Here is a 25,342-nt window from a genome sequence, read left to right as displayed (position 1 = left end):
CACACACACACACACACATAGAGGAGGGAGCAGAGTTAACCCAGTTTTTACTCTCAGAACCACCAGGAGAGAAACAAAGCATCTGCAGCCATGCAAATACCACAAGTGCACCATCCAATTAATGCGATAACAACAGCACCGTGGCGGAGATCGGACCAGTTTGTTTTTAGTGGTACTCTGGCTTATTCAAGAACATTAAAATAAACTTTTAGGAATTAAATCAGCAGAAAATAATGTGACTGTGTTTGAGATTTGTGTTTTATGTATGTTCATATTTTCTGTTCAGAAGGTTTTTTTGTTTTTTCTGTTTTTTTAATCATGCTTTTTATTGTTTACTTACTAAGAAAAATGACTACAACAATCTAAACCATAATAAATAAAATAATATGTACATATAATTACAGATAGTAACTGTTAATTAAAAAACAAAGTATTCAAAAACAAGGGAAGAGAAAAAAATGGCAATAATAATAAAATAAGAAATATAAAATATAAATATATATATGTATGATAAATTGAAATAAAAAATAATGATAATAATAAACAAATCAAAATAAATAAATGAATAAAATAAATTCACACACCAGATTCCTGCAGCCACTTAAACCTACAAGAGGAAGCCCAGTCCATTATGAATGTCCCAAAGGAAACCAGTAGTTTTGAGTTATTAACTGTGTTCCTTCCTCCCACACACACAGATACTCATGTGCTCACTACTGCCATATAAACATGTGACAACTATTCAAAACTTCTTGTAAATCTTTGTCTAATTCATAATACATGATTATTAATAAAGGCTGAGACATTCCGACTGTCATCATCATTAAGGCAAACAGCCAGTAATGTATTTATTAATGTAAAAAAATAACTTGCATCTGTGTGATAGTATCTCTATATGTATACCATGTATTTTCACTATAAAGTCTTATAATACAATTAATCCCTAACAGATCTAGCCTGCATCATCAGTACAGATTAGACCAGATGTACACGTCTATCTGTTGAATGGCTCCATCGTGCTGTCCTTTTGTAATATTGTATTATTATTATTATTATTATTAAATAGGTATAGTATGTATGTATATTGTATTTGTAGTGGCCATTTGTCAGAAAAATCCAATTAAAACTTAAATCAAAGGGCCACTGATGCACCATGGGTATGTGGTTTACACAGGGTGAAGCGTTCATTGTCCATGTAAAGTTTCTGTGTTTCTTATGATTTATTTTTACACAAACAAACAAAAGAACAAAGAACTCATAGCTACTGCTGCGTCTCTTGATCTGGTCAAAATCCATAGGCCCATCCAGGTACATGCTGGTCATAACCTCAGGTCCCTACAGTGTTACCCAATTCACAAAATACTAATTATGCAAAAAACTGAAATATAGTAAACAAGAAAATAATTAAACCAAACAAATCGCAAAATTATCAAAATTGAATCTAAATAAAGCAAACATCTAGAATAATCAATCAAACAATACTACTTATTAGTAAAACAACAACTAAATACTATCAACAAATAAATAGCTCCAACATTATTTTATTATTCATACTTATAAGATAAGATAAGATAAACCTTTATTAATTCCTATGAGGGAAATTCAGGTGTCAAAGCAGCAACATCAACAAACAGAGTGAAACACAGGAGAGGTAAAGGTATACAAAAATTATAAAAACAATAAAAGAGATATAAAAGATACAGAGTGAATGGGTGAACATAGTGTGTACAGTCCGTCAATAAATCAATCTAGTATATACAATAAATAAATGTAATATTATACCTATATTTATACAATACACGTGTCTGGATTTCTTGCACGAATAGTTGTACAATGCATTTATATACAGTAATTTGAAGTATTGTATTGTATATATATTTCTCTTTAATGTATTCTCTTTCGTCTTTAATTTGTATTTATTTCATTCTAATGCTTCTTTATCTGTGAGTCTTGTGCAGCTGTAGCATGTGAATCTATCAATCAATCAAAATGTATTTGTAGCCAATCCAAATAAAAAAGTTACTATCATGTGAATCTATCTTATATGTTATTCAAAGAATGAAGAAAATGTACAGCATCAGAAACACAATTTGTGAGTACACATAAATACATTTGAAATATGTAAATGTCTGCTGTATTATAGCCTCTGTATATTAATTTGGTGGATCAGTAGTTCTCAAAAAAATCTGAGGACCACCAGGGGGTTTCATAAAGATGAGAAACATTTCAGCTTCACTCCCATGAAGTGGTGACATGTTTAGTATAAAGATCCTCCAGGTGTGTGAGCCTCTTGATGTGAGAGTAAAGCTGTCAGATCAGTTTGTTTTGGGGGTCCTTGAGATGAGAAGGCACTGCTGCCATAAGGCACATTCTTCCACTAGCAGAGGGGGGATGGGAGAAGAGGGGAGGTTTTTTGTTGCTCTGACTCTCCCCCACCACCACCACCACCACCATGTGCATACCAGAGACACACAAAAAACAACATCCACACATTCAGGAACACAACAGAAACCTCTTCACTCGCAGGAAAAAAGCACTTCTTCTAGAGAGATGTAGGATCATTTATCATCTTATTTTTCTGTAAAGAAGGGTGGGCTCTGGAGGAGGAGGAGGAGAGAAGTGGGTGGTGCATCTGAGCCACAGAGATCCTATTACAGACATCCACACTTTTTTTTTTCATGGCAAGTTTTTTTTTTTGGAAGTGGGGGGAGGGCGAATCTGCAAACTTTCTCTGGTCTGATGTCTTTTTCATACTTAAAACACTACAAATGAATACTTCACTTTATGTGGACTTGATGGTGCGCTTTTTTCCAGAGTTCCAGAGTGTTTTGGAGCTGTTTTTGATTTTTGGATAATGAAGGAATCCAGGAGGAAAGAGCAGCAGAAAGGATCGGAGAAGAAGAAGTGCAGGAGCAAAAAGTTTGGGAGGACTGCGAGGAAAGTTTAGAAGTGGAACGCAGAATTCTCCCCTCAACGTTCTGGAATATAAAAGAAGAAGACTTTCTTGTGGAAAACAGGAATAACTGAAGAATTCAATTTTTTTGTGCAGAGTTATAAATCTCTCCTCCTCCTCCTCCTCCTCCAAGATGTCTCCCATTGTTGGGATGCTGCTGTGCTGTGTCTGGGCCGCCTGGCTCTCCGACTGCGAGGCGGTGTTGTTGTCTCCTAACGGGACCATGTTCGAGGATAACTGCAAGAAAACCTCCACATGCGAGGCCCTGAAGTACAACACATGTCTGGGATCACCTCTACCTTACACACACACCTCTCTGGTCCTGGCTGAGGACTCCACAACCCAGGAAGAGGCTTTTGAGAAGCTGACCATGTGGTCTGGTGAGATTTTAATTTATTATGGGGTCCCCAAGTTTAAAAAAGATGCTCCATCATGTTTTTGTATTTACAAGAAGAGTGATAACCATCCTGTATATCCAATAAGAAATTCAATTCAATTCAAAGGGGCTTTATTGGCATGAAAGTAAAAAAACAACAACATTTTAATATGAATATGAACACATTATATATTAATGATATATATATATATATATATATATATATATATATACAGTGTTATATTAAGAATAATATTTAAAAATATATATATTGTAACTGTAGAGGTAGGAGAAATCCCAGTGATAACAGTGAATCATATGAGATTAAATGTAAAAAATATAGTCCTGTAAATACCTATAGGGTTATTATGAATATTAACATGATTTACTTATTTTGAAAGTGATAATTAAGAACAATAATTTCACTAAAAATACATTATTAACTACCACAAGTCAAATAACAATGAGGGCTTTATTGACATGAAAGTTAAAAAAAAACACTGTGTTGCCAAAGCATCAAAATACAAAACATTTTAATATGAATATTAACACATTATTACCATTGTTATATATTAATTATATATATATATATATATATATACAGTGTTATAATAAGAATAATATTTAAAAAATATATTGTTACTGTAGAGGTAGGATAAATCTCAGTGATTACAGTGAATCATGTGAGATTAAATGTAAAAAACATATAGTTCTGTAAATACCTAAAGGGTTATTATGAATATTAACATGATTTACTTATTTTGAAAGTGATAATTAGGAACAATAATTTCACTAAAAATACATTATTAACTACCACAAATCAAATAGCAATGAGCACTTCGCTTTCAGGCTTTTAATTTGTAGTAATTAAATAATACATATATATATATATATATTTATTATTATTTAATTACTACAATATATATAGAGAGAGAGAGTATTTAAGCAATGGGATCAGTTTTACTACAAATATTCAGTTTTGTTTCAAGGTGATAATAATGTTAATTGATGTGACAATGGGGCTCCTCAACAGGAAATGAAGGGTTAAAAGCCATTAAAGGCAACAAAAGGAGTCACCCATAGGTGTTAGAGAGACAACAATAGGAGACTCTCACTAATAAAAGGCTTTTAGATATTCTGCTTCACATTCCTAATGAGTTGTCAGAGCCAGGTCACTGAAGGGCTCTCAGGTGACCTAAATCTGATGAGGAGCCTTGTTTGTGTTGTTGGATGTGGTTTATTCTGGCTCCTGTGTGACGTACAGCAGCATCCATTCATATAATATCTCTCACTGTGCTCATGATTAAGTAGGGCCGGGCGATAATTCAATATAATAATTTATTGGCTTTCAATGGAATCGTATCGTGATGAAATCAGATATCGTGATAAACAATTACATCGTCTAAATTGATAATAACAAGCACATACTAACTCAAATTTCTCAGTTAAAAATCAAACTATTATCTTAATCTGATAACTCTGTATTTGTGTGCATGAGTGTAAACGTAGTCAGTGCATAGCTGGAAATATTTATTCATTATTTTCTCTTTAATTTCACTTAAAATGATTATGTTCATTTTTACACTAAAGATCTTAATAAAATTTGAAAATACTTATTTGTCAAATATTCATTGAATTACCAGAAAACATGCTATATCGGGATATATATCATTATCAAGATATGAAATTACCTATATCGTGATAGAAGATTATAGCCTTACCTTAAATAGAGAAATATGATCATGCATATACTATTCCTTATTATGCTGCATCTTAAATTATAATTTACTGTTAAGATTAAATATGCTTTTGACTGTTTCTATCAAGCCGTAGCCAGTTGGAAACATTATTACTCTACACACATACAATATGTCCAGGAATTCTTGTTCATATTTGATATTCTAAACAAAATCACCCTGAATCTACTCTACTCTACTCTCAAATTAATCTTTGCATTCTTATCTTTTGACTATTGTGATTGATCCAAATAGTAGGGCGGCAACTACCATTTATTTTCCTTATCTATTAATCGACAGATTATTTTCTCAATCAATCAGTTTGTTTACAAAATGAGAGTTCAATGTGACATCTTCAAATTTCTTGTTTTCTCTGGTCAACAGTATTAAATTAACTACCATATACGACAAAAAAAAACAGCAGCATCCTCACATCTGTGCAGCTGGAATCAGTAAATGTTTGGCATTTTTGTTAATTAGTTGTTAATTATTTTTGCTATTACACAATTGATTCGATGATGTGACTGAAGATGATCACAGTCAGCCTGTAAATTCTAATCAAACTGACTGATCTATGCATTTTCTCGTCCATATCACCATCATGATAAGTGTAGCCCGTGTCTTGTCGTACATCTCTCATGTCTAACTTGAATGTTTCAGGGTGTTTTAAGACTATTTTTCTGTCCTAAAGGTCTGCGGAACGCTCCTCGCTGTTGGTCCGTCATCCAGCCGTTGCTCTGTGCCATCTACATGCCCAAATGTGAGAACGGTCGGGTGGAACTGCCCAGCCAGAGCCTGTGTCTGGCCACGCGTCGACCGTGTAGCATCGTGGACCAGGAGAGAGGCTGGCCCAGCTTCCTCAAATGTGACAAGTTCCCTGTGGGCTGTTCGGTACGCTCCGTCGTTATGTACACCCTAACCGGAAAGTCTCTTCTCACTGCAGGTCAAAGGTCAGTCAGGGTACTCACCTTTTCCCCTTTGTGTCCTCTGTGTGCAGAACGAGGTGCAGAAGCTGAAGTTCAACATATCGGGCCAGTGTGAAGCTCCGCTGGTGAAGACGGACATTCAGTCCAGTTGGTACAAAGACGTGGAGGGCTGCGGCATCCAGTGCGACAACCCTCTGTTCACTGAGGAGGAGCACAATGACATGCACGCCTACATCGCTTACTTCGGCACCATCACCCTCCTCTGCACCTTCTTCACCCTGGTGAGACACAAACTACGATACCCATAATTCTGTGCCTTTTTTGGGAAGGAGATTAAACCTTCATATGTCCTCTGTTTTAAGGCCACGTTTCTTGCCGACTGGAAGAACTCCAACCGCTACCCGGCTGTCATCCTCTTCTACATCAACGCCTGTTTCTTTGTGGGCAGCATCGGCTGGCTGGCTCAGTTCCTGGACGGAGCGCGCGACGAGATCGTGTGCAAGAGCGACAACACCATGCGACTCGGGGAGCCCTCGTAAGTGAACGTTTTCACCTGATCAGTCGTGAGATTAGAGGTCCTTCCCAATTTAGAAATGTAACCTTAGAAATCACATTTCTACAGGTCTTCGGAGACGCTGTCGTGCGTCACCATCTTCATCATCGTGTACTATTCCCTGATGTCGGGCGTGATTTGGTTCGTCATGCTGACCTACGCCTGGCACACGTCCTTCAAAGCGCTGGGCACCACCCACCAGCCGCTGTCTGGCAGAACCTCCTACTTCCACATGGTCACCTGGTCCGTCCCCTTCGTCCTCACCGTGGCCATCCTGGCTATCGCTGAGGTGTGTAGGGAGCCGTTCACCTCAGACAATCTTGACACTCTGGGACTGACAAATGCAGTCATGAGTTGTTTTCCTCATTTGTTTTGTGATGCTCCACAGGTGGACGGAGACTCAGTGAGTGGGATCTGTTTCGTCGGCTACAAAAACTACAGATACCGCGCCGGGTTTGTACTGGCCCCCATCGGGGTGGTGCTCGTTGTCGGCGGCTACTACCTCATTCGGGGTGAGTCCGGTTTTACATTCAAGTAAAAGCTGTTTTGGCTCTTCTATCCAAATCTTTCAAGCTTTGAGACCCTCCAGAAGTCCTCCTCAAATTCATCCCTACAGCCAACCAACCACCAACTGATTCAGTTTATTTCTCTTTTTTTAGGTGTCATGACTTTGTTTTCCATTAAGAGCAACCACCCGGGATTACTAAGCGAGAAAGCCGCCAGCAAAATCAACGAGACGATGCTGAGACTCGGTACGTTCTCTTCTATATTCTGTCATCTGGTGCCATTTCACACAACAGTGGTGACCTGACAAATAGTATGAAGGTTAAAACCATCCTGGTTATGATCAGAGTTGAGACCTGGGTGTTAGGGGAAGAAGAAAGCATGTCATTGGACACACTAAACACACTTTTGATGGATCATCATTCTGTTTACTTACTGTACTTATTATATCTTTATTGTTTACCTGCTTATTTATTAGATCTTGTTTAGTTTTTTACTGATACCTCTCGTTATTTGCGCTGTTTCCCTTTGCTGCTGTAATCCTGCAAATGTCCCCACTGTGGGACTAACAAAGGGTTATCTTATCTTATCTTAACTAATATCACTAGGTTATGCCTTAAAAACGTGAAAAATTAGCAAAAAAAGGAAGAATTTCTGTCTGTTTTACAATCATTTTACACATTATTCTACTTCTACAAAGGTAGTGGTTTTCAAAGTAAGGTCCGGGGACCACCAGGGGTCCTTGAGGGAGTTCAAGGGGGTCCCCAGCAAAAAGAGGAAGAATTTATTTTTACTATAAATCCATCCATAAGTAACATAATGACAGAAGGTATGACCCTTTTGGTCATGGCTTTCATACAATTTCTTTAATAAAACATATAAAAGCAAAAATCCTATCAGATGGGGGACAAAATCTTATCAAATGGGGGTCCATGGTCTAATTTGTGTCAGTTTAGGTGGTCCTTGACATGAAAAAGTTAAGGAACCACTGTTCTATGGTAAATGTTCCTCTCTGTGTCTGGTATCTCACATCTGACTTGTTCCTCCTTGTCAGGTATATTTGGATTCCTCGCTTTTGGCTTTGTTTTCATCACCTTCGGCTGCCACTTCTACGACTTCTTCAACCAGGCTGAGTGGGAGCGGAGCTTCAGAGAATACGTGCTGTAAGTTTGTCTTCTTCATGTGTGCAGAAATCCTGTGATTTTGCTGCAGCGCTTGTTGCTGCACACCTGCAAACCCTCCACACAGAGAAATCCACAAACTGATGCTGTTGAGACTCCAAACCGCTGCGTAACCGCTCAGCTCACAGCGGTGAATGCAGCCCTATTTCCTCACGGTGTTGACACTGGCTGCATTGGAATTAATTTAGCCTCAAAAATGTAAACCGCTCTCTCTCTCCTGCCCTGACATGTAAAAGACTTTCTTATTTACCAGATCCAGCGTTTGAATGTACCTCAGTCACACACGGCCAGAAGGTGTGGGAGCCACATAGACTGATCATCTCTGGGATGTTTTCAACAGGTGTGAAGCCAACGTGACGATCGCCTCTCAGACCAACAAGCCGATCCCAGAATGCACTATTAAGAACCGGCCCAGCCTGATGGTGGAGAAAATCAACCTGTTCTCCATGTTTGGGACGGGAATCGCCATGAGTACATGGGTCTGGACCAAGGCCACCATCCTCATCTGGAAACGGACCTGGTGCAAGTAAGCAAACATCAAGTGTGACATTAATCATCATGTTTCTGCCTTTTGAAATACTCTTTTTCCAATCTGTCTCTTCTCATTGCTTATGTTCACATCACGGCTACACGCCTGGTTTTAAAGATATGATAACAGCGTGGGAAAATTCTAATCTCTGTGCACCCTAAACATGTACTAACCAAGCAGACGTTTCCTGCCAAACATCTTGAAAAACGGTGGATTTTCACTCTCATTATTCAAAAGTACAGAGGCATACATGTAGTCAAAATGCCGTGTGTGCGTTTAGGTTTGCAGTGTTAATCCTCGGTTTTGTAAGAGCGCTCACAAGGGCTCACTGTGACTTGGATTTGACTCCCAGGAATTAGTTTCCTTTCTTCTTTGAAAAAAAACAACTGTAATTCAGCTTCATGGAATTATTGTTTTCAATGTGGGCATAAGACTCATCACGTCACTCGTCACTCAGGGTGACGTAAAATGAGAGAGCGTTCAGGAAATCTTGCCCAATGGGACATGTCTGACAGCGTCAGTGTCTCTCTGTCTGAACCTGCCGTTCTGTTTCCCGCGTCAGGATTATCGGCCGCAGTGACAACGAACCCAAGAGGATCAAGAAGAGCAAGATGATCGCCAAGGCGTTTGCGTTAAGGAAGGAGCTTCATAAGGACCCGGAGAAGGAGCTCTCCTTCAGCATGCACACCGTGTCCCACGACGGACCAGTGGGTGAGTATATCAGTGAAGATCATTCATTCTGAGTGAGTTTAAACTGATCATTTAGGATTAATTAGAGTGCAGTAAATTAGAAAAACAATGTTGACTTAAGTTTTTCATGAAGGTTTGTTAGATTGTCCACTATTTGGGTTGATGGATGAAACAGTGGAAACCATGTCTGGTGATGTTTTTATACTTCCACCTTGTGGTAAATAACTGAAACTGCAAGGTTAGATCATTTATTGTGGAGATCATATCATGTATGCATATTATTCATAAGATACTCCCTGTTTCACCCCCATAGTAAAGGGTTGCTTCACCCAAAATACAACAAGACAGTTTCTCACTTTGCCTAAAGTTGGCCCGCCATCAGGTTTGATTTGGCCCGCCAGATGTTCACAAATTTTTTTTTTTAATTAAAAGGCCCACAGGATTGCTGGCGATCCTGACTTACTTAACAGTCTCTCAGAGGTTGTAGCAGGTTCGATTTTTAGAGAGTGAAGATACTGGTATCATATGAAACTAGAAAACCTAAGGAACCAACCATATCATGTTAGCTTGTCGGGAAGGAGGCTAAATAACGTTCAAATCTTACGCTAAATTTTGGTGAGGAAAAACTGGCATGGCCAATTTCAAAGGGGTCCCTTGACCTCTGACCTCAAGATATGCGAATGAAAATGGGTTCTATGGGTACCCACGAGTCTCCCCGTTACAGACATGCCCACTTTATGATAATCACATGCAGTTTGGGGCAAAAACATGCAGTTTTTTGAATAAATGTGTTATTTTTGCCTATTCTAAAAATTGTGTATTTGAATATTTCTGCATGCTGGGGTCCCTGAACAGTCTTCGAAATGCATGAATAGGGTATGAATGGAAATGAGCCCAATTATATTCAGCAGGTGGGTTTTAAGGGGTTAAAAAATAATATTCAATAAGGGGAACTTTGGATCATAGTACCATCATGCATCTTAACAATACAAAAGGTGTTTACTTTTGCACCATTGAGCTCCAATTTTGGCCCTCCAAGGGAAAAAGTTTGGGCACCCCTGAACTAGAGGTATCTAGCCATGCAGATGTTTTGGGGTTTTCTACTCAGACTATTTCTTTGGTACAAAGTCGTTCTATCCGGCACGTTGTTTCTGAAAGACACATTGTTAATTTTTTTAAAGGGCGCTCATGTCCATTATATTGGGCTAATTGGTGGACACATAAAACCAAAACTATCTGCATGTAATAGATACCACTAGAGCTAAGTGATAAAATGTTTTTTTTTATAACTTGGGTGAACCACCTCTCAAAGCTTTGTGGCGTCCGGTAATATAATGTCAAAAATGGCACCATGTGTGCTGACGTAAAGAACCACTGTGTGTTATTTTCCTTTCAAATTTTGGCATGAAAAAGATTTTCCATTTGCCTTTTTTTGTGGCTTTATAGAGGCTCCACAGTCAGGGACAACTGTTATGTCTGTAGCTAAGAACTGAATGACACATCTCTGCTCATGTAAGCTGTGAGGCCGCTGTGGCCGCCATGCTTATTTAGCTTGGAGCAGTTCAGAGCTATAAAGGCGCCGCGGGGGAGCCATTAAGAGTACAGTTTGGTTTAAAGCTGTCCTCAGTTGTCCCTAAACGGAGAGTTTGTGGTTTGTCTTTTTCTCATTCCTAGCTGGGATCAATTTTGAACTGAACGAGCCGTCGAACGACGTGTCGTCAGCTTGGGCGCAGCATGTGACCAAGATGGTGGCCAGGCGAGGTGCCATCCTGCCTCAGGACGTCTCCGTTACTCCGACTGGTACACCAGGTGAGAGCCGGAGAGCTTTTTCCTTGCATCTTTTTTCATTAATCTTTCCCCCTCTTTTCTTTAATCAACTAATTTTCTGTTATTTCGTCCCAGTGCCGCCTCCAGAGGAGAGGAACAGGCTGTGGATGGTGGAGGCTGAGATCTCACCAGAGATGATAAAGAGGAAAAAGAAGAAGAAGAAGAGGAAGAAGGAGGTGCGTCCGGTGGAGGAGGCGGTGGACCACCAGGCTCACCGCCAGCGTGAGTTCGGTCGCAGCTCGGTGCCTCGCCTGCCCAAACTGCCGAGCCACCCCAGTCTGGTCGCTAATCTGCGGGAGCAGCAGAAGCTGGAGCAGGAAGTCCTGCCGGGGTCTTACCCAGATTTCCAACCTTCCCACCCCCTTTCCTATGAGGAGAGGTGTCCCTACCCGCCCTACCAGAGCAGTCGGAACAGCTACGGCCGCAGCCTGCTCTCTAACCCTCTAACCTTCAACGACCGCCCAGAGGATCTGGGTCTGGGCCCACGCTGCCTCCCCTCAGCCTCCAGCTGGCAGCCCAGCGGACCCTGCCGCTACCCCGGCGAGATGGATCTCACCGACGGGCTGTCGGAGAGGTTGGCCCACGTGGCTCGGGTACCGGCGGGCCGACGGGCCGGCTACGGACCCATTCACTCTCGGACCAATTTAATGGAGGCGGAGCTTATGGATGCAGACTCTGACTTCTGAGAGCGTCGCTCCAACGTACTGCTTTGTGGTACACAGACAGTAAGCTACAAAAAAGTGCTGGATACTTTCAAACAATCGTACTAAAGTGCACCTAATTCCCAACGCCCAGAGGTCAAGATGGAACTAAGCTGGTCAGTTTTTATTTTTCTTCTTTTTGGAAAAGACAAAGGGATAAAGTGAAAAAAATATGTTGTGAATAAGTTAATGAAAAATATTTTTTTATACTTTATTTGTGTCCGGTTAAATTTCAAAGGCAACTCCGTGATGACAAGATGAACGAGGCAGCTAAAACTTTATGTGGCTTGAAACAGATATCTTTATTCTGAACCCCCCTATGTATGCATTCATCAGCTAGTATCAGCCCGACACGGATATCGTGTCATGGATGAATTGCTAATTGACACGGCCAACTTGTTTTTTTAAAATACCAGTAAGGACATTTGAAGATGAAGGCAGTTGATAAAACGTTTGAAAGTCAATTATGTTGTTAATCTTTGATTGACCGCATGTGTCATAATTGTTTAACCTAACCTGACTCATACAGAAGACCATTACAGGTTAAAGGTGCTAAATACGGATTGGGAGCATTTCTATCGCCTCTTATCGCGCTCATAGCAAATAGTTGTTTGCTGCTCTATTAATGCTCTGGATATCAAATTTGGCACCTTTAAAAAAAAAAAAAAAAAAAAAATTCTACGGGCTTCTTGCAAATGCTGTTTACCCCAGATCTTCTTTTGTGTTATACTTTAATGTTTTTTAAGACCCTCTCTTCCCACCACTATTTAGCCATTAATTACTTGTGTTTATGTACAATTAACTTGAGGTACTAACCATTATCTCCCTTGCCCTATTAATACTAATAGCACAGAAGTGATTGCTAAGCAGGCAGGAATTTAAGAGGTGTCTTTAAGAATTTGTGATTCACACTCGGCCTTACTCAGAAGCCAGGAAAAAATACTGTTAAATTTGTACAAGACGAGTCATTTTGTACACGCATTTTGTGATCATTTACTTCAGACTTAGACGAATAAGCCAAATTATATTGTCCTTACTTTACCTTCATTTTATTGCCATCTGCAGAGTAATAGTGACACGATTTTGTTAACGAGTGAGTTAAAACCAGGCTGAAAAGCAGTGTTTTGCTGTACTTTTTGAGGCGGTTCTAAGTTGCTCTTTAATCAGCTGGTATTCAAAAGGTACTGAGCTAGAATACACATTAATTATTTGCATGCGCTCTGTTGCCTGGTGCAATAAACCAACAATTAGTTTATTTTTTGCCTGGAGAAAAAGACTGAAATGAATGCCGTCTTTTTTCTCAACGAGTTCTCCTTGTACATTTCTTAACTTTTCTCCTTGAAAGTGTTATTTTTTTACAGCAGTATTTCTACTTTTGTTAATCTGTTGTACATATTTAATCTAAACTGAGCTTCATATGTGTTTTTTCTTCTCTTCAGTCCACTTGAAAATCTTCTGTATGACGTATTTTAGGGCTTACTTTAGTCACTTTTCAACCCCCCAAATGCTTCTATCTGTCTCCTCCTTTCTAAATGTGTGTTCTGTATATAGGTTGTTCATAGATTTCTCAATAAGGGTATTATTTGTACAGATTTATATATCAAATCACTTGGTTACTCTGCTGATATGATAAAGAAAAAGGGAAGAGTCAACTATGCTATAAGAAGTTGTCACTGTACTTGTGCTGTAACCAAAATGTCACCTAGTATTTTCATTTTACACTCAATATGGATAAATGATGCTGAAGGAGATAGACCATTTCTTAGCCAATGCTAATTAGTCTGTCTAATGTAAGTGTCTTCATGTGAGATGTGTAGGATAGAGAATTATTTATGTTATTAGTAGTTATCACACTGCTATGAATTCAACAATGTAGGGAGTTTGGCAACAGAAATAAAGCGTAGCTGATATCCACCCAAAAGGTTTATGTTCAAAGAGTATTAAGAGACTAAATTAAGATTATTTTGGAATTTATGTTTTACTTTTTAATGCATTGAAAAGTAATTTCAGTTTTTGTAAGCCTTGTGTTGCTTTCTGTGTTTAGTCTCCCAACTGTGTAAAAAAAAAGTTTACTGTTACTTTGTGCAGCTGTATTTGTTTTGTTTTTATATGTAAATAAAAGTAACCCTACACTTTTCTGTGTGATTGTTTTGCCATATTGTCACAACATTAATGCACTTGCGCCAGTTTGTTATGACTTTATTCTCATAATATTACTACTTTTTTTCTCTTTAAGTTATGACTTTATTCTCGTAATATTACTACTTTTTTTCTTATTAAGTTATGACTTTATTCTCGTAATATTACGACTTTTTTTCCTCTTTAAGTTATGACTTTATTCTCGTAATATTACTACTTTTTTTCTCTTAAAGTTATGACTTTATTCTCATAATATTACAGCCTTTTTTCTTATTAAGTTATGACTTTATTCTGGTAATATTACGACTTTTTTTCTCTTAAAGTTATGACTTTATTCTGGTAATATTACGACTTTTTTTCTCTTAAAGTTATGACTTTACTCTCGTAATATTACTACTTTGTTTTCTCTTAAAGTTATGACTTTATTCTCGTCATATTACGAGCTTTTTTCTCGTAAAGTTATGACTTTATTCTGTAAATCTCAGATGTTTTTTCCCTCAGTGTGGCCCTAATACTCCGTAGTACATTTGCTCTTTGGCCCTCACTGCATTAGACTTATATACTATATACTTAGACTATAAACTGTGTTACCTTCATCACAATGCTCAAACGTTTTCCGGCTCCAGACAGATTTTTTTTTAATTATTTTGCCGAAAATGTCTCTTTTGATAGTAAAGGTTGCTGACCCCTGGTATATACTGATGTTACTTTCTAAAACATAATATTTTCATACAAAAGAACATCATATTTTGCTTCCTGAAAACAGCAACAGTAGGCTGTGCGTGCAGGCATCTGATTGCTGTCTGCAGTGTCACACTGTCTTTATTAATTCTACCACTAGGGGGTGCTAAAGTTGTTACTTTTTTAATCCTACACATAGTGGCTTTAAAGGTAAAAAAAAAAAAAAAGTAAACATCTAAATGGATCCATTGAGAGAAAGATAGAAAGGAAACAAAAGAAAGAAATGGACAAAAGGGTTGAATCAGTAAGTTTAAACAGTCTTCCCTGCTGAAAAAAAGAAGAGAGAAGAAGATGCTACCTGTGTCTTAGTCTGCCGCAAATTCAACTGAAGAAGAAGAAGAAGATGCTAATGACGCTCCTCCATCCCTCAAACCCCGCCTCTCTCTGTCTCTGCTGGGTGTCACTGAACAACCAGTGACCGCACGGCAGACTTCATAAAGAGGGGCTGAACACAGGTAATACAGGAGCCACACTTTGGAGGAATAAATAGATAATAAAGAGACAAAATGTCGTACAAGAAGTCTTCACTGATTCCAGCTGATGTGGAGAACCTGCGCAGAAGATCCGCAGCTGACTCTTCAGGTGAGACCAAACTAAACTTCTGCTCTAGTTTTTACCATGACATTTATTCAACACAAACACCCTGCGTTTGCACCTTCACAACGGATTTAAAAAACACAAGTTGTTGCGTTTATTTCTTTGCTTATGTGACATGTGAATTTTGTCTTAATCAAAGCCACCTGTGTGCTGCCAAACTAACCCTCCAATCTGAGCTCAAACACACTTCCTGTTGGACTGACAAGCTCCACAGAAGTCCCTTTTAATCCTGCAAGAATTAACAACTATGCAATCATAATGTAGTTTATACATTTATTGGTGATTTGTCTTTGACAACAAAAATGACTTTTCCTCACCCAAAACATGGTTGTTTTCATAAAGTTGTCAACTCACTACCAAAGTATAGTTTCAAAAAATGCATCAGTTTTTCTGTTAAGTTGAAAGATGTTATTTCTAAAAATGTGCAAGTCTGCATCCAAGTTGCTCCAAAAAAAATCCATCCATTGCACCATTTATTATGATGATTTTATTTTCAGGTGGAATTTCATTTCATTCTCACTGTGCAATATCATTTTCCACCTGTGCAATTCTGTTAATAGTCTGTTTATTGTCAATACTGTATATACTGCTCCTATTTTTATACTTCCTTCTATTTAAATGTTCATATTTTGTTACACTTTTTTTAGCTCTTTTTTTTTTTTACTGTGTTACCTGATATATTTAGTTTTTTTGCACTATCCACTTTGCTGCTGTACACTGCAAATTTTCCCACTGCGGGACTAAGATAGGAATATCTTATCTTAAATCATTAACTTTTACTTTACATCTTTTGTTAGACATGGGGGAGTAGAACATTATGAGCAGATCTAGACTATTTGCAGTGCAACCAGCACGCCTCTATTTTTAATTACAAAGCATAGCACAGTCCACTGAGTTTTCTCGCTATCTTTTATGTGTTGCAATGCATTTATAATGTGATCAGTCTTGGCAGACAGCAGTTGGCGGATGGGGGGGGGACACTCGACGTGACTCTCAGGAGGTTTTTATTAGTCACACACATATTTCCATGGCTGGAAGGCGTTGGTCCTGGATGTCATGTCAACTTCTACACCTCTAATGAAATGATGATTTATCATTCAATACATCATCTTGTGTCTTAATTCAGCAATTGTTTCATGGCTGAAATGGCAAAGTTATGTCAAAATATTGCTTGATGTGCTATATGCTATGTTCATCCATGCCATTTTCCTTATTCAGAGAACTCTGTAGAACCTGAACAGTATCACCGGTTTCCACGGCGACAGACCCAAACTGATCCACACTGTGTCAGCTCCCAGCATCCAGAGCTCGGCACAGCGCAGACGCCCTCACCAGAAGCTTCTGCCCACCACTTCTGCCACTACACACCCAAATGTTTCCTCACTGTCCACAGAGGTGAATGAGACACTACAAATATTAAAACGAGCACAGGTGCATTGGAAACCTCACTAGTAGAACCAAAAAAGTACGTTTAAAACTCTCATTGGCTGGTTTAAATCCAGACAAAATGCATTGCTTCAGTATGACCAAGATTCCCTTAACAACAATAGCTAAGTTTCTGTAAGAATGTGTGGACATGGACTTTGGAGATGTTTTAAATATAGGAGGAGACGTCAACTGAAAGAGTAAGCGCAGGCATCACTGATGTTTTGGGGGGGTTTATCAAAACTCAAATCTCTTTTCTCATCCTGCCATGTGGAAGAGTTTTTCCTCACATTTGTGATCTGCACAGGAGGACAAGGCACCTCCCGATCTACTCCGTCTCGGTACGGAGAAGAGGTTTGGCATGAAGGCACCACAAGGACCACGATCAGAGCTGACAACGAGGTGGAGGCACACAGGGAAGCCAACAACTACAAGGTGGGCCATGACTGGGTTAAGGCGACACTTTGATTCCAAACACTCCCCTGCACATAATCACTATCTGCTTTTTTTCAGTTTTATTGAGTTAAGAATTTAAAAAGGCCTTGGTACATTTAAGAGGAGACACATTGTTTTTCATGCACTGGTCAATTTTGAGATTTTGCTTCCATAACATGTCTTCTTTCAGACTAATGGAAAGAAAGCATCCAAAATTATTTTACTACACTTCAGAAAACTTGTAATACAAAAAAGAATTGTCTTAATGTAAGTAATCAACTGGCGAAGTTTCATGGTGATATGTTTGTTCATTTTTTTTTTTTTACCCTACTCACTTGTAGTGTCTTGCAAAATATATGGGATTTTACAATACATATCTTGAAAGGCTTTTTCTTAGAATGGGTTTTTTTCTCACTCTGAGGCAGAAATCTCAACTTCAGCAGCACTTACATACACCAAACCAGTATTCTGAAGGTTTTTACAAAGGGGTTTGTTCATATATCATTCATAACCTGATTTACAGAACATTTTATCCCTAAAAATAAAGTGAAAATGGATTTTTTTCTTATGACTGTTGACAGTATTTTCTGATTTATGGAGTGATAAGCAAGAACTGTGAACCTGGCTTTATCCAATGCACAGATTTCTGTTCAGGACATTTATGCAAATGAGCACATATTTGATAAGATAATGTCTCATTTGCCTTTTTAAACATACTTTTTCAGAAAACTTGTAATACAAAAAATATGTGTCTTAATACAAGAAATTAACTACAAATGTTTCATGGCGATATCTATTAGTTCATTTTTTTTACCCTATTCATTATCTGAATGACTGGAGGGAAAATGAGGAGTTGAACTAAGTTTGAATCTGATACATGTGGAAAGACTGTTTTTCACATTCATTGTTTTGTGTGACATATTTTTAATCCAAAATCTAATTTGTTTTTTTCCTCAGTTTGGCTTCAGAAAGTGGAAGGGCAATGTAACGGAGAAACCCATTGAAGACCGATCAGACATCATCAAAGAGCTCTACTCTGATCTGAGCATTGTTAAGCCTCAAGGAGGTCTTTTTTTTCTTTTCTTTTCTCTCTTTGCACGTCAATTCTGTTTAACAGGACCTACATACTCATACAGATAGATATGGAACTGCTACGGCAAAGCAGTAACCTGCATTTGTGATTTCTCTCCTCTCTTTCAGGCTCAGTGGTCACCTTTGGGAACATCCTTTATGTCATTTTATTTGGATGGTGGATATCTTTAATCTACTTCCTCATTTGTCCTGTAATGTTTCTAACAATCTGCGGTGCCCCGTACGGTATGTATCCTATAAAACCAGCTGCATTACTCAGAGTATTGTAGCGTCCCCCTGAACACATGTCTGTTTTTTGTAGGCAAACTTTGTTTTAAGATGGCGTTGTACTTTCTTTGGCCATTTGGGAAGTCGATAGAAAAGGTAATTTGATATGATAATATCCCAATATTGAAGTGCAGTTGCAAAAGTAGCTGTTCTTTTAGATTATTATATCCTGTTATCATCTCTGCCCTTTACAGGCTGGTGAGGTAGTCAAGAGATCCCATGCGAAGCCGCCAAAGTGTGAGGTCATTCCTGAAGAGAGGGACAGTGAAGACAGTATGGACAAGGACGCCGCGCCCCTGCTGATGTCTTCTCCAATTGTGATCCCTGTCCCAGAACCACCAGCTAGAAGAGTTTCAAAGCACTGGGTAAGAGAGTCACAATGTCCTTAATCACTTGGTGCGATGATTTTTAATTATTCTTTGTCTCTTCTTCTCTGCAGTGTCGCGTCGGCACTTATGTTTGGCTGTTGCTGGGTTACCCCCTCCTGGCCGTGGTCCACTCTCTGGCCTGTGTGCTCTCCTGGCTGCTGGTCTTCACTATACCTGTCGCCAAGATAAACGCTCGCACAATGACCATTGTCCTCCTCATGGCGCCAGAGGACGTTCAGATTCACAGACTGGAAAAGGTACACGTTCATTTTCTGAGATTTTATATCCGGTCTCGAGACCACTTTTTTGAAGTCTTGCACTCGTCTCGGACCCGTGCCTTGTTGGTCTCGGGGTTCAGCTATTGAGAACTGGTCAAGTTGTTCCTGGCTGCTGATTTGGGATCAGTTGTAGAGAACGTTGCCTGATCCTTCCCCGTCAAAAAAGCGAAACTACTAATAGATGATCACTGGGAAATATTCAATCATTCTTTGAAGATCCTGAGAATTGGACATCACATTGGGCCTCATGATCAAAGAAAGTATTTGTATCACGTCTACACTTCTGTCGGCAGTGTGTCTCTCTCTCTAGTCTCTGGACTAATACATATGACAATAAACAGATAAGAAACAATCCTTTGTCCCCACCACAAATCGCCTACTTGTGTACTACACATATAGCCTGTATCCCAGGAAGAAAGGGGGAAAACACTGTAGGTTTAAAACTAAGTTTAAACTTTACCAATTGATGCTTGTTTGTTTTAGGAGCTGCTGCAGCACACCTACTTTCTCGTCCATGCAAAAATAAATTGAAAACTCATTAATCACTATATTGGCATTATTATTATTATTAGCACTATTGCCTATTATGGTCTTGAACAGGACTCAAATTGTTCTGGACTCGGTCTTGATTTGATCTCAACTGCCTTAGGACTTAGTCTTGACTCGGACTCGACTGAACCTGGTCTCGGACTTGACTTGGACTCGATTAAAGTTGGTCTTGACTACAGCTCTGCGTCTGTGGTTAGTCGAGAAAAAGATGTCGAGGCAAGGAATGCGTGCAATATTTTCTTTCCTTTGCTACAAGGTTTTTTATAGCCTCTTCATTAGCTATGGTAACATATAACTGAAGTGCTCCACATGTTAATGTGAATGGTGACACTAGCTGTTACAGTGTGTAAAATGGTCAATCTAATTAGTGCGTTTACTGTGACTTCTTTACTTAAAGGGTCAGTTCAACCAAATCACAAAGAACATAGTTCTCACTTACCCCCAAGTGCTATGTAACATGTGCTGTACATAGTTTGCAAATGTTTTTGGGATATCTGCCTCTAACACTGTGGATGATTTTCATTGGGAATTGACTTCCAGACTATCCAGAATAACCAGGATGGAAAGACATGTTGCTGCTAAGTTTTTTTTTTTTAAACGTAGATACCACTAGAGGGAAGCAGAGAAACGTTTCTTCTTTTGATTTGTACAAACCGTCCTGACGTCCTGACGTCCAGACGTCCCTTTACACCTCATCTGTTAATTCACAGTTTACATGTCATAAATTAATTTGTAACTTTTATCTTCTCTATTGCAGACATTTGGGTGTGAGACCAGAGTCATCTTATGCTGTTATCAAGCTTTCAATGTGTATTACTACAAATACACTGTCCAAGGAATCAACATTTTTGCTCTCAGTATCCTTTTGGGTTGTTGGCTCTAAATGTGATGAAAGTAAGGGGCTAAGAGTTGACATCTATCCATCCTTCTCACGTAATATAGATTTGCCATCCCCAATCAATCCTGATTTTTTTTATCATTTTAACAAGGTGGCATTGTGTACTGCTGCAGGGTCAATACAGTACTGGTCTGTACACTGTCCATCCATTTGTTCTCCTTAAGTCTATGTTCCCCTGCAGACCTGCTTCCCCTGGTGTTTATCACTCTCATTATTGGCTATAGTGACCGTGAACACAAGTTCTGCAGCGCGGAGACCAAGTTTGCCACGGCCATCTCTTCCATCATTCCTCTCTCCTACTATATTGGCATGGGTATAGCCAGGTAAGGTTTTTGTTGTTGTTGTTGACCCTAACCAGTATATGAATGTGAATGAATGGAGAAAGCACAGACTGAATGGTTGGTTTATTGGTAACCGTGCATATTTCCCACAGCATCTCTGCACAGAGTAACTTCGCAGTGGGAGCGGTGGTGAACGCGACGTTCGGCTCCATCACGGAGATGACGTTCTACATCACGGCACTGCTGCAGGGACACAACGCCGGCACCAAATGTTATGAAGAGGTCGTTAAAGCGGCGCTCACTGGGACCTTGCTCGGGTGTATACTGTTCGTACCTGTGAGTGCCTGAGAAGGACAAATGTGTTCATAACATGCATCATTATGATCCTTTTGATATGATTATGAACCTCTTGTTTGTGTTTTGCCAACTGCGCAGGGTATCTGTATGATCATCGGGGGCATTAAACACAGGGAGCAGAGATTCAACAGTCGGTCAGCTGGAGTGAGCTCGGCTTTGCTCTTCATATCTGTAGGAGGTATGTATGGCAGCTGCACATATAACTCATTTTTAAAGCGGACCTATTATGCTTTTGTGCTATTTTCCTTTCCTTTAGTGTGTTATATAGTTTTTTCTTTATGTAAAAGGTCTGCAAAGTTACAAAGCCCAAAGTCTACGCCAAAGGGAGTTACTTTCCCTACTGCTCCTGAACTGCCTGAAACGCCTTGCTTGAAGTCCCGCCTTTTCTTCCGTAACGTGGTGATGTCACAGAGTAACACATTTACGTACCTGCCCAGGACAAAGCTAGTTAGAGCAGAGCTGGAGCGGAGTTCGAAGAGTTTGGTTTGGTTTACCAATCACAACAGAGTAGGTCATCTGACCAATCAGAGCAGACTGGGCAGGAGCTCACAATAGAACGTTTCAGACAGAGGGTGGAAAGAGGTGCTGCAATACGGCCGGTATGAGAAAAGTAAAGCGTTTCTTGAACATTAAAGCATGTAAACGTGTTGTAGTAGAAACCCAAAACACAAGTATGCACCTGAAAATAAGCATAATAGGTCCTCTTTAAACTATATGTCCTCCACTAACAGATTAAAAAAACTTGACCCTCGTGTTGTAATAATTGTCCCTAGGTGTGTTCGCTCCCACCCTCTTCTCAAAGACCTTCGGTAATCTGGTGTGTGAAAGCTGCGCCAATGTTCCAGGCAATGGCAGCGTACCCTTCATCTGCAAGGATTGTCACTACGACACGGTGGGCTGCTTCACTTAACCTTCATATGACTACATGCTAGTTTGAAAATACTTTTCAATTCCAGTTTTGCCAACTGTATGGAAATGACGAGTGGAGCGGCAGTGTGATTCATTCCACAGATTGATTATATAAAAATACTTTTAAGATGTTATTTTTAATTTTCTCCTTAATTTTTTTGTTTTTAACAGAGTGAAGCTGACCCCCAGATGCTGTCCCATATTGAGTAAGTCCAGGTGCTACATGCATTTTTTTTTTTTAGTAATAGTAATTGAGCATTTTAGTAACTCAATAGTGTTTTTCACACTTATTAAAGGAACAGTGTGTAACTTTTCGGGGGCTCTATTAGCAGAAATGGAATATAATATTCATAACTATGTTTTCATTAGTGCACTTGGCAGCTCACGTTACCGCAGTCTTGAAAAGGAAGTAGAGGGGTACTCGGATTGCAACGATGCCACCAAATCCTACACACTGTCCCTTTTTAAATGATGTTTTTCAGGCCCCTGGTGTACACGATTTCAGTGCTGCTGCCTGCTGCATACCTGATCGGCCTCATCTTCACACTGAAAACCCACTCCCACATCTATGATATCCACATCAGCGATGGTCAAGGGGGCCATGCGCACGGTGGTCAGTATGCACAAGAGGGTACCAGCAAATATCCCCCCACTGGTGAGGTCTCCACTGGCCCTCTCGGCGTAGCCAACACATGTATCAATGCCAGCATTGTTTCCACCAGCCACGTTGCCACAGGTGTGTGTTTATGATGGTGCATGTAGTGTTCTTCTTTAATCTTTTGGGTGAAGGAGCATGAAATAGCGAAGACTGCCTGCTATATTTGTGCATGTAAGGAAAGCATTTCCTGTGCATGACAAAAACCCTGAAGCATGTGAGGGTGAAAAGCCTAAATACAGGAGAAAGTTCAAGACTTTGATTTCGATTGGATGGGTGTGAAAGTGGAGAAAAACGTCCTGCAACAGTGAGGTAAGTCATAAATGTTAAACTTCAGTGAGCTTATAGTGTGTGTATGCCACCATCAGGTCACCATGTAGTCCACTGGTCCCGGTTTCGGGCTCTTGTAGTTCTGATCCTTGCCACAATTTTGATGGCCTGCTGCGCTGACCTCAGCACGGAGAACATTGAACCCATGCTGACCCATTCCACCATCTCCCAGGTATTCAAAACGCTTTCTTTTTTTAAAGAGGAAGGCAAAATGTTTCATTGCTCCTTGTACATTGGTTCTACATTAGTATATAGACGAGGATGCAAACCTTCAATTCAAGTTGACATTCAAAACCTGTAATACCTTTTTTTTCTTTGTACTTGATGCTGCTTCACCTTTTCGCAGTACTTCATCGGCGTCACAGTGTTGGCCATGGTGCCAGAGCTTCCCGAGATTGTCAACGGGATCCAATTTGCACTGCAGAACAACATCAGCCTGAGGTACAAGTACACTGTGCTGTTGTTTTGTAATTTTGAGTAATGATAGATCTGGCAGGTGAGCAAAATATTTAATGCATAAATAACAAAAATGTGTGATAGTTCAATGTCGAATTTGTAATTTTACTCATTTACAACTATAGATTTTCACATTGTTTGAACAGCATTACACTTTATACACATCTTTTTTTTTATTTTTTTTATCCATTGTTGATAATGATCCGAAGGTCAATTGAGCCATTGTAAAAAAGTAGTATTATAAACATTTTAACTTGTATATTTTTTGACTACAGCCTTGAAGTGGGCAGCTGCATCGCTGTGCAGGTCTGCATGATTCAGATTCCACTGCTCATACTCTTCAATGCCTTCTATGTAAGTGTCCAGTTTTTGTTAATTAATAGATACAGAATAGAATAGAAATAAATTTTATTGTGGTATGTGTATATCTATATCTATATATGTCACATATAACCCACCGAGTGCATGAGGTAGGCGAAATGTATGATAGATGATGTATGTGACATATGTATATCTATCATATCAATCTATATATGTCACATATCTGTATATGTCACATCTATATATGTCACATATCTGTATATGTCACATACAGTATATGTTATATGTCACATATCTTTATATATGTCACTTATCTACATATTTCAATCATTTCAATCATTACTTGGCAAACCTTTTTTTCCCAGGATGTTGGATTTGTGCTCGTGTTCAGTGATATTCATCTGTGGGCCAGCATCTTCAGTGTCATTCTGGTCAATTACATCTTCATGGATGGAAAATGTGACTACTTTCAGGGTAAGTCATGATGCAGAGGTTTCTCCACATCAGAAATAGACACTGATTCACAGAGACCAATCGAATATTAGATGCATTAGCAAATTACCTATTAAGTCATATATCTGACTTTATAAAGCATGCAGATTCATGAGGTAGCAGGTTAAGAGTAAAGGCTAATCTTGAGTTAGTATGTAGATTATAATCAACTGTGTTTTGTTTGCAGGCACTGCTCTAGTGGTGGTCTACCTCATCCTTTTGGCCCTTTACTTCTTTGCTCCTTCTCCACGCTCTTGTTGATCTGCTTACCAAGAAAAATCCTAATAGAAACATTTTAAGCCACTATAAAAATAGACTAATCCTTCATCTTCGCGTTGTTTTTGGGTTCAGTGGCAACAAAAGATGGAACTTTGACATCAGAGCTGTATGTGAATAGCTGTCTGCTTTTTGTCAATATATGATGCTAAATGGTGTTTTGTGCATCCCATCTGGCTTTGATCAAAATCTTGTGACTTCAAATTTTTTGCTCTTGCATTTCAATGTAAATTTGTGGTATTGATTTTTGGTTGATATATTGTAATATGTGGTTTATAAAAGACATAATAAATGCATCAATTTGTAAAAACTTCTGTGAAATAAGACCACTTTTTCAACCAGTGCTTCACTACAGCTTCAGCAAAAGTTCATTATTGACATTTTGGCACATTTATCTAACAGGACAAATAACATGCGTGTTATCACCTTTATCTTGTGTGCATTCTCAGGATAGAAGTGGCAGCTCATGCAAAAAAAAAAGGTCTAAATAAAAGAATTTG

At 39.1% G+C, this 25,342-nt stretch overlaps 2 protein-coding genes across 3 annotated transcripts; both read left to right on the top strand.

Annotated features, from left to right (window-relative positions):
- Positions 1-2,167: 2,167 nt before the first annotated feature.
- smo (smoothened, frizzled class receptor) lies at positions 2,168-14,103 on the top strand. The gene is made up of 12 exons (XM_074625402.1): positions 2,168-3,333; positions 5,757-5,956; positions 6,063-6,272; positions 6,354-6,526; positions 6,614-6,833; positions 6,933-7,056; positions 7,204-7,296; positions 8,103-8,211; positions 8,570-8,755; positions 9,321-9,469; positions 11,123-11,257; positions 11,351-14,103. The coding sequence occupies exons 1-12, from the start codon at positions 3,087-3,089 to the stop codon at positions 11,959-11,961; spliced, it is 2,457 nt and encodes an 818-aa protein (XP_074481503.1). The 5' UTR covers positions 2,168-3,086; the 3' UTR covers positions 11,962-14,103.
- A 1,116-nt stretch (positions 14,104-15,219) lies between these two features.
- cax1 (cation/H+ exchanger protein 1) lies at positions 15,220-25,156 on the top strand. 2 transcript variants are annotated; one of them, XM_074625204.1, is made up of 20 exons: positions 15,220-15,438; positions 16,672-16,848; positions 17,186-17,313; positions 18,271-18,379; positions 18,514-18,630; positions 18,707-18,768; positions 18,867-19,037; positions 19,112-19,297; positions 20,625-20,724; positions 20,947-21,088; positions 21,199-21,382; positions 21,482-21,581; positions 22,177-22,295; positions 22,484-22,518; positions 22,795-22,925; positions 23,336-23,469; positions 23,644-23,738; positions 24,029-24,107; positions 24,440-24,548; positions 24,754-25,156. In XM_074625204.1, the coding sequence occupies exons 1-20, from the start codon at positions 15,363-15,365 to the stop codon at positions 24,825-24,827; spliced, it is 2,328 nt and encodes a 775-aa protein (XP_074481305.1). In that variant the 5' UTR covers positions 15,220-15,362; the 3' UTR covers positions 24,828-25,156. The 2 variants fall into 2 exon arrangements, with proteins under 2 accessions (XP_074481305.1, XP_074481304.1); XM_074625203.1 differs by having other exon boundaries at positions 22,795-23,048.
- The last annotated feature ends 186 nt before the right edge of the window (positions 25,157-25,342 follow it).

The sequence above is a fragment of the Sebastes fasciatus genome, chromosome 23, assembly GCF_043250625.1.
Source record: "Sebastes fasciatus isolate fSebFas1 chromosome 23, fSebFas1.pri, whole genome shotgun sequence".
NCBI lineage: Eukaryota > Metazoa > Chordata > Actinopteri > Perciformes > Sebastidae > Sebastes > Sebastes fasciatus.
This window is presented reverse-complemented; position numbering and strand designations above follow the sequence as displayed.

Bases quoted from the DNA above. Each gene is read 5' to 3' on its own strand.
- smo (XM_074625402.1), top strand. From the start codon at position 3,087: ATGTCTCCCATTGTTGGGATGCTGCTGTGCTGTGTCTGGGCCGCCTGG. The intron at 3,334-5,756 runs GTGAGATTTTAA...TCTGTCCTAAAG, and splicing joins GAAGCTGACCATGTGGTCTG to GTCTGCGGAACGCTCCTCGC. The intron at 5,957-6,062 runs GTACGCTCCGTC...CTCTGTGTGCAG, and splicing joins AGTTCCCTGTGGGCTGTTCG to AACGAGGTGCAGAAGCTGAA.
- cax1 (XM_074625203.1), top strand. From the start codon at position 15,363: ATGTCGTACAAGAAGTCTTCACTGATTCCAGCTGATGTGGAGAACCTG. The intron at 18,769-18,866 runs GTAATTTGATAT...TGCCCTTTACAG, and splicing joins TTGGGAAGTCGATAGAAAAG to GCTGGTGAGGTAGTCAAGAG. The intron at 19,038-19,111 runs GTAAGAGAGTCA...TCTTCTCTGCAG, and splicing joins GAAGAGTTTCAAAGCACTGG to TGTCGCGTCGGCACTTATGT.